Source organism: Pongo pygmaeus, chromosome 7 (assembly GCF_028885625.2).
Source record: "Pongo pygmaeus isolate AG05252 chromosome 7, NHGRI_mPonPyg2-v2.0_pri, whole genome shotgun sequence".
NCBI classification, from domain to species: domain Eukaryota; kingdom Metazoa; phylum Chordata; class Mammalia; order Primates; family Hominidae; genus Pongo; species Pongo pygmaeus.
The window spans coordinates 107,224,536-107,242,538 of NC_072380.2; the positions used below are offsets into that span (position 1 = coordinate 107,224,536).

Consider the following 18,003-nt stretch of genomic DNA (forward strand, 5'->3'; position numbering starts at 1 on the left):
CTGGACTGGAGTTACAGATTTGGGAATTACCAAAATCACCCAGAGAGAACATAAAGAGCGTGAGACCCTAGGGAATGCAATACTAGGTCCAAGAAATAGTGGTGTGATGGGTGTGAGGACCAGACAAATGTAGAAGGTGTAATAGCTAGGGGAAAAGAAAATGTCAAGAAAAGGGCAATACATAGCACTGAGTTGCAGCCCCTAATTCCTGTAAGATAACAGTGTTCAGTAGATTGGACAATTAAAAGATCTTTGGCTTGTGAGAGCTATTTCTTTGTAATGATGGGGGTAGAAGCCAGATTATGGGGGTAAATGAAATATGTGGGGCAATAGAATATAGTCTTTAGAAACATAAGCGATGCATAGGAAAGGACTTGGATCATAGCTGATTTATTTCATTTTATTTGTTAGCCAATTTTATTGTCTAGTATGGTGGTGTGCAAAGATTTTGGAATGTGTAACCCTTGAATGGTCTAAGGTCTAATTCTGAATATGTTGGATGGAGGAGGGTGCTTGTAATAGAATTTTACACCTGTGTAATACAGAAGTCTTCGGTTATTTTATAACTTTTATAAAAGTTGCATAATAATATATAGGTATTTTATATTGTTTATTGGATTTTTTAAAATTACAAAGGTATTAAATATTTTTTGGAATAAATCAACAATACAGAGATGAAAAGACTATCTAGCCTCACTCCCTGAGAAAAGCAACGTTAACCATTTGAACTAATCCTTCTCCTCTTTGCTCTGTCAACATAAAGGCACACATTTTTTGGCGCCAAAGGAAAGGTGACCCAGGCTATTCTTTTTCTTTTCACAGGACTTTTCCCATGCTAAACAGCTCTTTGCTGCTTGTTTGGAGTTGGTAACAGAGTTCTCACCGAAGCTTCGTCAGGTCATGCTGAATGAGATGTTGCTTTTGGATATTCATACACATGAAGCTGGGACAGGGCAGGCAGGAGAGAGACCGCCATCCGACCTTATAAGTAGGGTACGAGGGTATCTGGAAATGAGGCTTCCTGGTAAGACTGGTTCACAAAGACAAATTTCAGAAACTCAGTACTGAGATAATTGTGAGAAAATTTAAAAGCAGATTTATTTGAGTTTGTAATCATCTTTTTTTTTTGAGATGGAGTGTGGCTCTGTCACCCAGGCTGGAGTGTAATGGCGCGATCTCGGCCCACTGCAGTCTCTGCCTCCCGGGTTAAAGTGACTCTCCTGCCTCAGCCTCCTCAGTTGCTGGGATTACAGGAACCCACCGTCATGCCCGGCTAATTTTTGTATTTTTGTAGAGTTGGGGTTTCACTATGTTGGCCAGGCTGGTTTTGAACTCCTGACCTCAGGTGATCCACCCTCCTCGCCCTCCCAAAGTGCTGGGATTAGAGGCATGAGCCACCATGCCTGGCTGAGTTCTTATCATCTTTGAAAAAAGTTATTTCACTCCTAAAACAGAATTTGGGTTTGGTGTTCACTTGAGAACATTGGGAAAAATGAAGGAAACTGTTCGTTTCTGGGATTTCTGTAACAAGGTACCACAAACTGGGTGACTTAAAACAATAGAAATATATTATCTCCCAGTTCTGGAGGCCGGATGTCTGAAGTCAGGATGTCTGCAGGGCTGTGCTGCCCCCAAAGGCTCCAAGACTCTTTCCTTGCGTCTTCCTAGCTTCTGGTGACCCAGCAATCTTTGGCTTGTGGCTGCATTGCTCCAGTCTCTGCTGCTATCTTCACATGGCCTTCCCCCGTGTATGTCTGTGTTCTCTTCTTCCAAGGACGCCAGTCATTGGATCTAAGTTCTGCCCTAATCCAGCTGACTTCATCATAGCTAATTACATCTACAAAGACTGTTTCCAAATAAGGTCACGTTCTCAGGTTCCAGATACACATGGATTTTAGGGGATACTTCTACACACTAGAGAAACTATATTGCAATTTTCAGGTGTTTGAAAGAATCAAAATGTCCTTGAGTGTACAGATTGAAGTTTTATTTCCTTGTTACAGCCATAAAATGCCTTCACACTGATTGCCAGTGGGCTAGAAATTCACTTGTGGCTACTTTAGGAACAGATCTTGACTGTTTAATTCTAATTGTAAATGTCTTACTATGAAAAGGGGCTTACCATATAAATGATCATCTATGACACATATAAATCTTTCTTAGTTAAAGCAGTTTCTTATTTTTCTGCTTTAGAAGTATTTAGAGCAATTAAATCATACTGTACACATTTAGTAGTATAAACAGTGGAATTGCATTATAAAGGAAGGTGATAGTAATGTGTCAAAACAGAAGCAAGTGCTACCGTCTTGAGTCCTATGGGTTAATTTAATTTCTAATTAAAGTCTAATTTCCAGCAGGGGCATGCAGTTATAGATCATAACTTTTTAGTACCCTATAGAGAGAATGCCTTTGAGCTTTAACACATCATTGCTCTTAAATATTGTAATGTCTTCATGAGGATTGATCTAATAATATGCTGGCACTAAAGGATGCATGCTGCTGTATACATGTTTACTTTTTAAAAGTGAGAGGTAGGTTTTCCATACATGGTTTTCTAAAATGAGAAAGAATGTTTAAACCCTAATGTTTATTGAGTGCTAACTGCGTGTCAGGCATTGTTCTATGCTTCAGGTGCATAACTCATTTAGTCCTCATAGCAGCTCTGTGAAGTAGCTACTGTTTCCTTATCCCCATTTTGTAACTAAGAAACCGAGGTGCAGAGAGGTTGAGGAATTTGCCCACAGTCACACAGGAAGAGACAGAGTTCTGTCCAGCTTCAAAGCCTGTGCTTTTTTTTACTCCAGCCCAGCTTCAAAGCCTGTGCTCTTACTCTTTGAAATGGGTGAAAGTTCCTTTAAATCATTAGTCTCTTTGGGCTACGTTTTTGGCTTAACAGTTTGTAGTTCACATCACTTTTTTGGGGATAGGGAGGGTAAAGGACTGATAGCTCTGCATATAATTTTTGTAAACTCCTAACTTATTAAATGTTCAGCAACTTGTCCTATAGCTTGTGCTTATAAACAGTATTTAAAATAAGAAGGAGGCTGGGCATGGTGGCTCATGCCTATAATCCCAGCACTTTGGGAGGCCGAGGCAGGCAGATCACTGGAGTCCAGGAGTTCGGGACCAGCCTGGACAACATAGTGAGACCCCATCTCTACAAAAATGCAAAAATTGGCCAGGTGTGGTAGCATTAGCCAGGTGTGGTGGGACCTGTGGTCCCAGCTACTTGGGGAGGTTGAGGTGGAAGGATCGCTTGAGCCTGGGAGCTCAAGGCTGCAGTGAGCCATGATCACACCACTGCACTCTATCCTGGGTGACAGAGCGAGACCCTGTCTCTACAAAATTTTATTTTTGAGACAAGGTCTCACTCTTTTGCCCAGGCTGGTCTCGAACTCCTGGCCTCAAGTGATCCTCCTGCCTTGGCCTCCCAAAGTGTTGGGATTATAGGTGTGAGCCACCATACCCGTCCTGTTTTTTTATTCAATTGAAATCTGAGCAAGTATTTGCTTTGTTCTTATTTTAATGTTTTGATGGTAATTCCAACTGTTTTCTGCTTTGCTTTTTAGATATTCCTCTTCGTCAAGTTATAGCTGAGGAATGTGTTGCCTTTATGTTAAACTGGAGGGAAAATGAATACCTTACACTCCAAGTTCCTGCATTTTTGCTTCAGAGTAATCCATATGTAAAGGTAGTTAATGTTTAAATAAAAGGATTGTTAGGATGGTATTATTATACTTGTTTCTTTAACTTTATACTACTTTGGGAACTTGTCTAATTTCTGTGATACAAATGTTTGGACAAATGCTTGTTGATTTATAGTTAAAGGATAGTTTTTGATAATTCATGCACTTGACATTGTTCTAATATTTCTTTCTAATGCCCTATAATTCATGAGCATGTAGTCACAGATTATTTAGTTAACAGATAACACATTGGTGTAATCCTAAGTAATGAGAGATTTGCTTTCTTTGCTTTGGTTGCTCTAATCACACTCTAGAACTGATGGAGTCCGTCAGGGATGCACTTCTCCTTGTTTCCATTTGAACACTTTATTCTTCTTTAGAATTTTACCCTTCTAAGTTTGCTGTGTCTGAATCTCTAATAGGTTTGCTATTAGTAATTATTCCCCTAGTGAAAGAATTTATTCAGTAAATTGGCAGTAAGTTATTTTGTTGTCTTAATTATATCCTTTGCAACCTAAAATGCTTCTGAGTACAGAAAATATCAAAACTAATAAGAAACTGGAGGTTTTTTCTAAGATTATATCTTTCGTGTGTTAATATTATAGACACTCTGAGTAAGTAGTGGGTTTTTCTCACTTTCTGGTCTTACAGTTAAAAAAAAAAAACAAAGTAGGCTGGGCGCGGTGGCTCACGCCTGTAATCCCAGCACTTTTGGGAGGCCAAGACATGTGGATCACAAGGTCAGGAGTTCCAGACCAGCCTGGCCAATATGGTGAAACCCTGTCTCTACTAAAAATACAAAAATTGGCCGGGTGTGATGGCAGGCCCCTGTAGTCCTAGCTACTCAGGAGGCTGAGGCAGGAGAATAGCTTGAACCCGGGAGGCAGAGTTTGCCGTGAGCTGAGATGGCGCCATTGCACTCCAGGCTGGGCAACAAGAGCGAAACTCCATCTCAAAAAAAAAAAAAGAAAACCCAAAAAACAAAGTAAAACATGTAGTGATTTAACATTATAAGTCCCTGTCTCCTTTTTGGGTATATTTGGTGCTTCAGATTTTCTCATTATTTTTAATTGTTGCTATTACCTTTTGTTATTCTTTGTTTGTCCTAACTTGTCTTTAGTAATACAAATCCTTTAAATCGGCTGGGTGCAGTGGCTCACGCCTGTAATCCCAGCACTTTGGGAGGCTGAGACGGGCAGATCACGAGGTCAGGAGATCGAGACCATCCTGGCTAACACGGTGAAACCCCGTCCTTACTAAAAATACAAAAAAAATTAGCCGGGCGTAGTGGCGGGCGCCTGTAGTCCCAGCTACTCGGGAGGCTGAGGCAGGAGAATGGCGTGAACCCGGGAGGCGGAGCTTGCAGTGAGCGGAGATAGCGCCACTTGCCCTCCAGCCTGGGCGACAGAGCGAGACTCTGTCTCAAAAAAAAAAAAAAAAAATCCTTTAAATCTGTGTTTATCTGGGAACTCTTGTGAAACTGTGCCACTTTGTAACATTTGTGTTTGGTTACTTGTTTCTTCCTTCATATTTCATGTATGTCCTTTTAAAAACTGAGCTCATTTCATTTTAACCCTTTCAGGATTTATTGAGAGTCTATTGATTTCTTCAGTTTTTCCCCCCTTTTTGTTATCTTTTTTTTTTTTTTTTTTTTTTGAGACGAAGTCTTGCTCTGTCGCCCAGGCTGGAGTTCAGTGGCGCGATCTCAGCTCACTGCAAGCTCCGCCTCCTGGGTTCACACCATTCTCCTGCCTCAGCCTCCCGAGTAGCTGAGACTACAGGCGCCCACCACCACACCCGGCTAATTTTTTGTATTTTTAGTGGAGACGGGGTTTCACCGTGTTAGCCAGGATGGTCTCAATCTCCTGACCTCGTGATCTGCCCGCCTCGGCCTCCCAAAGTGCTGGGATTACAGGCGTGAGCCATTGAGCCCAGCCCTTTTTTTTTTTTTGAGATGGAGTTTCGCTCTTGTTGCCCAGGCTGGCGTGCAGTGGCACGATCTCGGCTCACCGCAACCTCCGCCTCCCGGATTCAAGCAATTCTCCTGCCTCAGCCCCCCGAGTAGCTGGGATTACAGGCACGCACCACCACGCCTGGCTAATTTTGTATTTTTAGTAGAGATGAGGTTTCTCCATGTTAGTCAGGGGGTCTCAACTCCCGACCTCAGGTGATCCGCCCACCTCGGCCTCCCAAAGTGCTAGGATTACAGGCATGAGCCACCGCTCCCGGCCCTTTTTGTTATCTTTACACTTGCTCGTGAAAATTGCCATACTTGAATTATCCTTTTCTTTGAAATTTCAGACATTGAATCGTATCTATCTTCTTTTTTTTTGGAGACTGAGTCCCCCTCTTTCGCCCAGGCTGGAGTGCAGTGGCACAATCTCGGCTCATTGCAATCTCTCCCTCCCAGTTTCAACCCATTCTTGTGCCTCAGCCTCCCAAGTAGCTGGGATTACAGGCGTGCACCACCACACCCGGGTAGTTTTTTTTTTGTTTTGTATTTTTAATAGAGACGGGGTTTTGCCATGGCTGGTCTAGAACTCCTGACCTCAGGTGCTCCACCCGCCTAGGCCTCCCAAAGTGCTGGGATTACAGGCATAAGCCACCGCACCCGGCCTGAATCATTTCTGTCTCTTTAGTGAACTTTCTGGCATGTGAGTTCTTAATATATTGGGCACTTGTCTCATTATGCACACCAGTATTTTCTTAGCCTTTAAGAAAATCAGATGAGGGAACCATTGTGTTCCAAGGTTACTGTCATTTACACTTAGAATCATAGCTTTGTCACTGAGTGCAAAGACAGCATAGTAACTCTTCTCTTTACCTCTGGCAGTGAATTCTGTGGAGCTGTGCACCAGGAGAGATAGGCATGTGTTTGTGTAATGAATGCTTGAGGGTCTGCAATGTGTAAGGACACAGGAAATTGTTTTGTTGGTTGCCTAACTCTGGGAGAGGCTGTCTCACTGCTTCCTGCAGTTCCCCTGATCTGGTCCAAAAGGAGAAAGGATGTGTGGTGACTTTGCGAAAGAATTGTCACTTGGGTGTCTCCTCATATGTCATCTGGTGGTTAGGGTTTTGTGTGCCACCTTCCATACATAATTGGCTTCTCACTGCCTTGTTAATGTCAAGGAAAAAAGAATTAGAGAAAGAAGTTTAGAATGAAGGATTGTGTTTTGAAAAAAATACAATCTGAATCAGTTTCCACACTTCCAATCTGGTGTGGAATACACCACACACACACATGCACACACGTGTAGGAAAAAGTCTGAAAGGATATTAATAGCCATTATCTCTGGATAATGGGATATTAGGTGATTTTAATGTTTTCTCTTCTGTTACATAGGAACATATTTTCCTACTCTCATATTACGTAATCACAAATAGGAACAGAAAATTCTTAAGCATGTCACTAAAATATACCCTTTTGCAATAATATAAAACTGTCTAGTCTGCCCCTTGGATCAGAGTGGGTGGCAATGTCACATAATGGAAAGGGCACAGGTTATAGGCACTTGGATGATAAGAGCCTAGGTAGTGGGGGGGGGGAGGTTGGCAGCCACAGTGGTGCTAGTATAGGCTAAAACCTTACGTTGTTATGTGGCCTACCAGGCTTCTTAAGGTGTGCATGCTTCTCCTCCTCCAGGAGCAGCTCCCCTGCCCCTTGGCATTCCAGCCCTGTGCTGGCAGCACCAGCGTGCCCACGCCATATTTCCATTCTGCACCTGTGCACACGCTGTTTGTCACATTAGCCAGGATGTCCTTCCCAGCTTTGCGTGTTTGCGTGATTTCTCTGATGCTTTCCCATATTCTTTTCTCTGTAAATGAGTAAATCACTTCCTCTTCCTGCTTCCTTTGTACTGTTGTACTGATCCTGCTACTGTTGTACTGTTGACTTACTTCTTTTGTTGTGTTTATGCTGAATAATAAGTTATTTATCTACTTGTCTTCTCTATAAGACAATGAACTGCTTCAGGGCAGTTAATTTTTATGTCGTGCTTTCCATGATGCCCACCACATAGTAGGTGCTCAAGAATGTTTGTGGAATTCAATTGATTTGAGGCCTTAGACTTTGAAAATTTTTAAAATTAAATTTATGTAATAAATTCAGTGACCTAAAGCATATGATCCCTGACAACAGAAGATGAATTTGAGCTAAGAGCTACAGTAGCCCTGGCATTACACTGCAGTGAATAGCTGCATGTATTGTGATTCCATTTGTCAGAGAAGAGTATTTTAGGTAAGCTTGCAGGATGAAATATCCTGCTAGGCCATTGGTCCATGTCCATTCACCTAGTATAGGTAGGGTTTTTATGTTATTCTCACGAGCTTTGGAAAGCCACAGTACTCTTGTTAATTTTCCTAGGCATGATCGCAGAGTTGTGGTTATGGAGAAGAATGTCATCGCCCTTAGAAGATGTATGTAGAAGTATTTAGGGATGAAATATTGTGTCTAACTTAGTTTAATATGGTTTAACAAAACAATTTATGTAGATATATAAAGCAAACATGGCAGAATAGTCACAATGTGTCAGGTATTTATTGAACTATTTTTTTATTTTTCTGTTTGAAATTTTTCATAACAAAAAAATGTAGAGAAAAACCACCAATTTTTGTCTTTGTCACAATCTTGCCATCTCCTTAAAAAAGCCGCCTTAAGCAGTAGGGACCCCTAGAAAATTGTCTAGGTCTATTTTAAGTAGAAACCAGGGGTTCCTGATGGATTTGAAATTATCCTTGCTACTGCACCCTCTACAAGAGCCATGGAGTATAAAAGTTAATATGAACAAGGATAAAGGGGCCCAGTTCTGAATTTGGCCAGATGCTGTGGCTCACGCCTGTAATCTCAGCACTTTGGGACGCCAAGGCAGATAGATCACTTGAGGCCAGGAGTTCGAGACCAGCCTGGCCAACATGGTGAAACCCCATCTCTACTAAAAATACAGAAATTAGCCGGGCATGGTGACACATGCCTGTAATTCCAGCTACTCAGGAGGCTGAGGCACAAGAATCATTTGAGCCTGGGAGGCGGAGGTTGCAGTGAGCCAAGATTACACCACTGCACTCCAGCCTGGGTGCAGAGCAAGACCCTGCCTCCAAAAAGAAAAGAAATTCTGAATTTATTGTAAGTCACTCTTTCTCTGTCTTTTGCTTTTAGCTTTTCCACTCTTTATTTCTGGGTCCTCCCTACATCTTAGGTCATTGAGGCTGCTTTTATTCATACCAGTCACTTTGTGTAACCTGTCCTGCCTTAATTCTACCTCCTCAGATGAGCAGTAGCTCCATTCCCAGTTGCTACCAATTTTCGAGAAAAATTGCTTTAAATCTGTATCCCTTAATTCTGCCAACTTCAGTTTCTTTATTCCTTTCCTTATTTTTTTCATTGAAACAATTTTTTTTTTTTAGTGATTAAAAGTTGTATGTGTGTGTATGTGCACGAGGGAGAGAGAGAAATCTGAGCGCTATTTTAATCTCACCCCCTGGGCTTTTACTACAGTTAATATCTTGGTGTATGCCTTCCATTACACTTTTTTTTTCCCTATGTAACGTGGGATCATACTATGTGTATTTAGCAACTTGGTTTTTTTTCCACTTAATAAATCACCTGTCTCTGCGTTGTCTCATTTTCGTTTTCACTAGACTATAATTGTTCAGAGACAAAGTTCATATGCTCGAACCAGAGGATCTTTCTCAGATTCAGATCTGTCAGTACACAATGAGCCCTAAATTCCTCAAAGGTTGTACAGAGTGCACAGCATAAAATAACTGTGCTTAGTATGTTTCGGCAGTCATTCCATCTTTCCTCCAGTGTGCCTTGATAATAGAACTAATGTGCACGACATTACAGATTATCTTTTGTGTATTTTGTTTTTCATGTTATAGCTTGGACAGCTTTTAGCAGCTACATGCAAAGAACTTCCAGGCCCTAAAGAAAGTAGACGGACTGCCAAAGACCTTTGGGAAGTTGTTGTTCAAATCTGTAGTGTGTCCAGTCAGCACAAACGAGGAAATGATGGCAGAGTTAGTTTAATAAAACAGAGGGAATCTACGTTAGGTATCATGTATCGGTATGTATTGGTATGTTTCTGTCAGTTGTGTTTGAGTTCTTAATATTTATCCTATTTATACTATTAACCTATTAAAGGTTGATTTCAAGAACATCAGCTTTTATTCTGTATATCATAAAGTTGGACAGTCTTACAAGTTCTGTAGTACTCATCTGTGATGAACCTGTCTGCCTTGGCCACCTTTGGAAAGATCTTTTGTTTATATGTCATTTTAAGAAACTATTAATCATTTAATCAGCTGGAATTCAAAATCAGTAGTATTTAAGGTTGGATAGTATTGAAGATTTCACATGTGATTAAAACAGGGAAGAAATGTTATTAGGTTAGTATAACAATAGAATATTACTTTCCTTTTCACACTTGCAGAATTGGAGCATTAAGAATAAACCTTCACCTATAATTTACTTTCTTTATTTTTTATTTCTAATATTAAATGTGTATTCAAAAATTTTTGTTTTGTAGGAGTGAACTGCTTTCTTTTATCAAAAAATTACGAGTAAGTTTTATTAAAAATTGCTCTAATTACTATTGCTGGTTTTTGTAGAATATGACTTAAAATTATTGGGTACTTCAAATACTGACTAAATTATTATTTGTTTTTTAAGGGACAGGGTCTTGATCTGTCACCCAAGCTGGAGTGCTGAGGTGTGATTGTAACTCACTGCATCTTCTAATTGAGGTTAAGCAGTCCTCCTGCCTCAGCTTTCTGAGGAACTGGGACTACAGGCACATGTCACCATGCCCAGCTAATTTTTTGTAGAGATGAGGTCTCCTCTTGTTGCCCAGGCTAGTTTCTAACTCCTGGTCTCAAATTATCCTCCCTTCTTGGCCCCTCACAGTGCTGGGATTACAGGTGTTAGCCACCTTGCCTGGCCTCTGGTTAAATTATTGAAGTGACCTGTTAATGTGCTTTTCTTCAGTGATCATTATTGGTGGGTGGGATATTCTGATTGGAAAAGTTTGTTTTGCATTTACTTTACCATGTTTTAGTGAATGGAGCAGGTATTTCTTTAAATTGTAAAGAAGTCTTCATAATAGGGGCTAGATGTGTGAAGCCTGGCTTTAATTTTTGCTTAGTAGGATCAATGTCATATTTATTTATTGGACATAACCTAGGTTTCACTCTTTGAACATTATTTTAAGGGATAAAAAGTTACTTGAGAGTCATGTGAGGAGTTGAGCTTGGAGATAGCACCATAAGCCAAACATTTATGCTAATTTTATGTAAATTATGTGCTATGGTCCACGCCCTGCCCCCACATGCGATTAAAAACTTGATTTTTAGTGTGCTAAAGCACATGCTAAAACAGATGCTAAATTTTAAAAAGGCAAGGGTCTTTTAAAATGCTTGATGTCTGTGAGGTTGACAGGAGAAATATTAAATAAATAAAAATACACACACTGTTTAAGGATTCTGTGTTTTCTTTCTCATAGGAACCACTCGTTTTGACTATTATTTTATCACTCTTTGTGAAACTTCACAATGTTCGGGTAAGTATTTCATAATTTCATTTAGAAAAATTTAAAAGAAATTTCTTTGTAAATCACACCTTTTTTCTTTTTCTTTTTAAAGGAGGACATTGTGAATGATATTACAGCTGAACACATTTCTATTTGGCCATCTTCCATTCCCAAGTAAGTAGTGGTATAGCTTTTATTTTATTAATTGAGTTATGTATTTGGAAACCATTCTGACTAGTATAGATACCCTTAGATAATTTTATTAAAGGGCCAGAAATCTAAGATTCTATAGTCTTTGTGTTTCTCTATTATGATAATGATAATTATCTTCCTATAAATTGTGGATAAGGCATAACCCTTTTTTTTTTTTTTTTTTTTTTTTTGAGGCAGAGTCTCACTCTGTTGCCCAGGCTGGAATGCAGTGGTACAGTCTCTGCTCACTGCAACCTCTGCCTCTCAGGTTCAAGCAATTCTCATGCCTCAGCCTCCCAAATAGCTGGGATTACAGGCACCTGCCACCATGCCTGTCTAATTTTTGTATTTTCAGTAGAGACGTGGTTTTGCCATGTTGGCCAGGCTGGTCCCGAACTCCTGACCTCAAGTGATCTGCCTGCCTCAGCCTCCCAAAGTGCTGGCATTACAGGCAGGAGCTACCACACCTGGCCCAGCATAACTCTTAAGTAGGAGTTAAGATTTATCAGCCTTGGAACAGAAGATATAAGTGGTCCTGATTGTCAGTAGAATTGGAAAATTGGGACCAATGAAAGAATGACTTTCTATCAGGTTTCCAGCATCTTATTTCTTTTACAAGTATCCATTTGAAAGTGATTTGTTTTTTCATAATTTTTTGTATGTCTCATCTAATGCTGCAGTTATCAAAAGGCTCCCAATCTCTTTTAGTTGCTGTAGGAACTAAACTAAACTTCTTTAATTACTTTGAGAAATATTCCCTTTTGCATGCACTACCTGAGAATCACAATAAGATGATGGGGACTTTTTTTAGGGGAGGAAAAAGGGTTCATTTACTTGAAGAAATCATGTACATTTTTCTTTTCCCACACATAGCAACTTCTCATGTGGGGGAATCCACTTGTTTCCTCACAAATGTTTTTCCTCCCTGCCCTCCCTCTCAGTCTTCTTAGTTTGTGCTTTTCCAAGCCTTATGTTATTGCTTTTAGTGGCATCTTTGAAGAAGGAAAGATTTCGGTACATAGGCAAGCTGATAATAGAATAATAGTAAAGAATTTGTTTCCATCTCAATCTTAGAGATTGGAAAAGCTCTCTGTCTCATCCAGGGATTTGGAGGGTCAGAGCAGGTGAGTGCCCCTGCCCTCCACTTACTGAGGCTTGTTTCCCAAGGGAGCACCATGCTGCATGAAGCACATGTGCATGCTCCACAGCATTTGAACTGCAGAGTCCGTCATCCTGTGTTTCTGATTTTTATATAAAATCTGTTGTTAGATACCAATTCAAGAATCAGGTAGAGACAGTTTTTCTTTTCTTTTCTCTTTTTTTTAGACATCGCGTTGCTTTGTCGCCCAGGCTGGAGTGCAGTGGCGAGGTCTCAGCTTATTGCAACCTACGCCTGCAAGGTCCAAGCGATTCTCATGCCTCAGCCTCCCAAGTATCTGGGATTACAGGTGCATGCCACCACCTCTAGCTATTTATTTGTATTTTTAGTAGAGATGGGGTTTCACCATGTTTCCCAGGCTGGTCTTGAACCCCTAGCCTCTAGAGGTCCGCCCACCTTGGCCTCCTAGAGCTCTGGAATTATAGGCGTGAGCCACCATGCCCACCCAGTTTTGGATTTTTTTTTTTTTTGAGGCAGAGTTTCACTTTTGTTGCCCAGGCTGGAGTGCAGTGGCGCAATCTTGGCTCACCACAACCTCTGCCTCCCCGGTTCAAGCGATTCTCCTGCCTCAGGCTCCCAAGTACCTGGGATTACAGGCATGTGCCACCACACTCAGTGAATTTTGTATTTTTAGTAGAGACGGATTTCTCCATGTTGGTCAGGCTGGTCCCAAACTCCTGACCTCAGGTGATCTGCACACCTCAGCCTCCCAAAGTGCTAGGATTACAGGCGTGAGCCACTGTGGCCAGCCCAGTTTTGCATTTTTTAATTGGTGGTTTCAGTGGTTGTGTTTTTGTTTTTTTGGGGTTTTTTTTTGAGACAAAGTCTCACTCTGTCACCCAAGCTGGAGTGCAGTGGTACGATCTCGGCTTACTGCAACCTCCACCTTCTGGGTTTGAGCAGTTCTCCAGCCTTAGCCTCCTGAGTGGCTGGGACTACAGGCATGTGCCACCACACCTGGCTAATTTTTATTTTTATTTATTTATTTATTTATTTTTATTTTTATTTTTTGAGACGGAGTCTCGTTCTGTTGCCCAGGCTGGAGTACAGCGGCATGATCTCAGCTCACTGCAACCTCCGCCTCCCGGGTTCAAGCAATTCTCCTGCCTCAGCCTCCTGAGTAGCTGGGATTACAGGCACGTGCCACCACACACAGCTAATTTTTGTATTTTTAGTAGAGATGAGGTTTCACCATGTTGGTCAGGCTGGTCTCAAACTCCTGACCTTGTGATCTGCCTGCCTCGGCCTCCCAAAGTGCTGGGTTTACAGGCATGAGCCACTGCGCCCCACCTAATGGTTGTGTTTTTTAGCCTCTGTAGTATTACCTCTGTGGCCTAAGTTTAGACTGTAATGATTGGTTTCCAGTGTGTTTATAAATGAGGCAAAAGAATTGTTTACCCTAGGGGCTCTGGGTCAGACTCACGGGGTTTGAGCCCCAGCCTTTTCACTTAGAGGTATATGACCTTCAATAAGTTGCTTTCTGTGCCATGTTTCCCATCTCTAAAATAGTACCTGCCTCAGAATTGTGAGGATGAAATAATATATTTTTATTTATTTATTTATTTTTTTTTTGAGGTGGAGTCTTGCTATGTCACCCAGGCTGGAGTGCAGTAGCGCGATCTTGGCTCACTGCAAGCTCTACCTCCCGGGTTCATGCCATTCTCCTGCCTTAGCCTCCTGAGTAGCTGGGACTACAGGCGCCCACCACCATGCCCGGCTACTTTTTGTATTTTTAGTAGAGATGGGGTTTCACCATGTTAGCCAGGATGATCTTGATCTCCTGACCTCGTGATCCGCCCGCCTCGGCCTACCAAAGTACTTGTATTACAGGCGTGAGCCACTGCATCTGGCCTGAAATAATACATTTTCTAAGCTAGATATTTAGAATAAAGACTGGTACATAGTAGGCTTAACTATTATCTTCATGATGAAAATACTTTAAATTGACCCAGAGAAAACAAAATATGACTAAATGTTTGACTAGAGAAAAGTATTTCTCCTGAGTGGGACTCTTTATTGATTCCAAGAATAGTGGGAATGGCACTGGATTGAAGATTATGTTTTTAAAACCAACTACTTGATATATAGAATTCTTACACTTGTAACATTTTGTAAATGTCTGTAAAATTGTAAGCCAATCTAACTTATATAACTATTTAAGTTTAAATAAATAATTGACTATTTGCTAATAATCCCACAATTCGTTTTCCACTGTACTGGGCACTGGTGAGTTAGGGTAAACTGTAACCCCTCAGGACAACAGAAGTACCTTGTCTAAATTCACCTTGTAAATGATAGAGCCATGTGTCTGAATCCACAGCCTGTATTCTCTACCCTTGTGCTTTACTGCTCTTAGGAGGTGGGAGCAGTTAGCAGTTTTTTGGGTGCCGGCCTCGCTTTTCTCTTCACAGTTCCATCTTCTGACTCTGGACCTGAAGGTGTCCACATTTAGCCAGGCTCACAATACTCTTTTCTTGATTCTTGGGGGCTGCCAGGTACACTGATGTGATATACTTGGACATCCAGCCCCTGACCCTATTAGGCCCCTGAAATATCTTGAGGGGAGTCAGTAACTCTTGGAAGAAGGCTTAAGGTGGATGTAAGGCCACATGGCAACATTGTCAGTATCTGAGTCCTTGATTTTTATGTAACTTCTCATAGGTAACAGAACTTAAAAATCATTTGGGGGCCAGGTGCGGTGGCTCAGGACTGTAATCCCCAGCACGGGGAGGCTGAGATGGGCAGATCGGCTGAGGCCAGGAGTTTGAGACCAGCCTGGCCAACATGGTGAAACCCCGTCTCTACTAAAAATACAAAAAAAAAAAAAAAATTAGCTGGGTGTGGTGGTGAGCGCCTGTAATCCCAGCTACTCAGGAGGCCGAGGCAGAGGAGTCGCTTGAACCCGGGAGGCGGAGGTTGCAGTGAGCTGAGATCGTGCCACCGCACTCCAACCTGGGCGACAGAGTGAGACTCTGTCTCAAAAAAAAAATGATAATAATAATTTGGGGTAATTTTATGAGTCTCTTTTGTTGCCCATAAATTGTGCTAAAAGCAGAGGTAAGGGTTTTATCTTACTACTTCTATATGTTTTAAACATTTGTAAAAGAGGCAAATACACTTTCTTGGTGCAGCCTTGTCTACCTTTGACATTTTGAAGAAAAGAGAACAAAAATCAGATTGTTTTCAACCCCTCATAAAAAGTTAACCCATCACACTTTCTTAGACTTAGTTGTGTTGATAGTTCTTATAATACATTTACTCCTAGTATTTAGCATTATATTTATGTTCACCTAAATCTTGGCTGAGTTTTTGTTTTTAATAAATACATGCATGGAATTTAAAGTTGACTTTTAAAATAGAGATTAATGTTATGTGTCTTTCCTTTTAGCCTCCAGTCTGTGGACTTTGAAGCTGTGGCAATCACAGTGAAAGAGCTAGTTCGATATACACTCAGTATAAATCCAAATAACCATTCCTGGTTAATTATCCAGGCAGATATTTACTTTGGTAAGTGAGATGTTTGGTTGCTTTGTGTTTTGTTTTTATAGCACTTTTTGAAGTGAAAGTAAATATATAACCTATTTTATTTCAATACTTGCTAAGTTTTGTTGAGATTTACTTGTCTTTAGTAAAATTAAAGCAGTAAAAGTATTTGTACTTTTTTTAAGTGTAGAACCTTTGGTTCAGATGCTTTTAACTTTATGTTGACTACCTTTATTCTCGTTTTTAAAAAAATAGTGAATTTTTTTTGTGTGTGTGATGGAGTCTTGTTCTGTTGCCCAGGCTGGAGTGAAGTGGCACGATCTTGGCTCACTGCAACCTCCGCCTCCCGGGTTCAAGCGATTCTCCTGCCTCAGCCTCCCAAGTAGCTGGGATTATAGGCACCCACCACCACGCGTGGCTAATTTTTGTATTTTTAGTAGATACGGGTTTTCGCCATGTTGGCCAGGCTGATCTTGAACTCCTGACCTCAGGTGATCTGCCCGCCTTGGCCTCCCAAAGTGTTAGGATTACAAGCGTGAGCCCCTGTGCCCAGCATGAATTTTTAAAATCTAATTAATTGGTAAAACATCTTTAAGGAGAATGAGGTTTTCTTTTTAAAATGCTTTTTAAAGATTCTAAAATCTCTGCAGGTATAGTTGATCATTATTTTTATTCTTGGAGATAGATCCTAACTCTCCCCATTACTCATCTGCTGGGTTATATGTGATAAGGTTTTCCGACATGATACGAAACTTTCAATGCTTCTGTTACTCTACAGATCGAATAAAATTTCTGACTAGAATCATTTCAGAATCTGTGTTTTAGGAGTTGGTTTTTAATTTTTAAGATTTTTTCCTATCATGCTTGTTTCCTAATGAGTTGAATTTTTTAAAGGGAAAGTTCAAGATATGAAGATAAAAGGGATAGTGTGCTGAACACCCATGGGTCTACCACCCAGCTACTAATTAACAGTAATTAGCTCATGGCCAGTCTTGTTTCACGTGTCCACTTTCCCACATCATTCCTCTCTCCTCTGGATTATTTTGATGCAAATGCTGATTTTAATGCTTGTTTCCACCCCAGCCCCCAAAAGAAGCTATCAGGTTCTCGATATCTATCAAGTTCAAGATATCAGCTTGATAGCTGTCAATTTCTTGATACACCAATTCTGAACTACTTCACAAAATTATAATTTGTTTCTAGTTTGGACATTTGGGAAATAAAATCTCCAGATACTAAATTCTGTATTAGGACATTTGGCAAGAAATATGAACTAACATTTTATTTCTAGTTCTGTGGTTTGAATCTGCTTTTGTTAACTTACGAAGTTACACCTGACTCTTCACAAAGGAATCCCTGTTTTTCAACTGTTACCTCTAATGCTTTATGTCTGTTTTTCTGTTTCAGCAACGAATCAGTATTCAGCAGCTCTTCACTATTACCTCCAGGCAGGAGCTGTGTGTTCTGACTTCTTTAACAAGGCTGTGCCCCCTGATGTTTATACAGACCAGGTAAATTGTTTTCATGGGCTGGCTGGCTTCTTGCCTACCTGTATATGTTCTTCCTGGGCCCCCTTTTGGCTGAACTTACCCATTTCCTTGAACCTAGTCCCATGAACCTAGGTTCCATGAACCTAGTCCCAGGTTCATGGCTCTAGAACACATTGCTCTGCGTATTTTCATTGTCCTTACTTCTAGCACCTATTGCTGTCTTGATTCCCCCAAAACACCTCAAATTCAACTTGTCCAAACTGATTTGTGTCTGTCTTTACCATAAAGTAATACACTCCTAATACACTCCTAATAAATTCACCTGCCCTTTCAAAAAAAAAAACAAAAAACAAAAAACAAAACTGCAAAATACCAAACATTTTTGTTTAACCATTTGAGTTGTTCAAGCCCAAACCCTGACCATCATTTTTGGCTTTTTTCTTTACTGACCCTCCTGCCACCATCCA

The 18,003-nt window shown here is 40.7% G+C and overlaps 1 protein-coding gene across 2 annotated transcripts in view; it reads left to right on the forward strand.

Moving 5' to 3' along the window:
* The window catches only part of INTS8 (integrator complex subunit 8), a 57,201-nt gene that overhangs the window by 32,760 nt on the left and 6,438 nt on the right, over positions 1–18,003 (forward strand). Inside the window, exons 15-23 of one of the 2 annotated variants that reach the window (XR_008504148.2) lie at positions 823–1,024; positions 3,570–3,691; positions 9,567–9,751; positions 10,214–10,247; positions 11,186–11,242; positions 11,325–11,386; positions 12,731–12,852; positions 15,952–16,070; positions 17,454–17,557. Coding sequence is in view for 1 of the 2 variants with exons in the window: in XM_054498707.2 (XP_054354682.1) it covers positions 823–1,024; positions 3,570–3,691; positions 9,567–9,751; positions 10,214–10,247; positions 11,186–11,242; positions 11,325–11,386; positions 15,952–16,070; positions 17,454–17,557 (885 nt within the window). In the remaining variant the exon portion in view is untranslated. Of the gene's footprint in view, positions 1–822; positions 1,025–3,569; positions 3,692–9,566; positions 9,752–10,213; positions 10,248–11,185; positions 11,243–11,324; positions 11,387–12,730; positions 12,853–15,951; positions 16,071–17,453; positions 17,558–18,003 lie in introns of those variants that run through there. The other variant, XM_054498707.2, reaches the window with a different exon arrangement.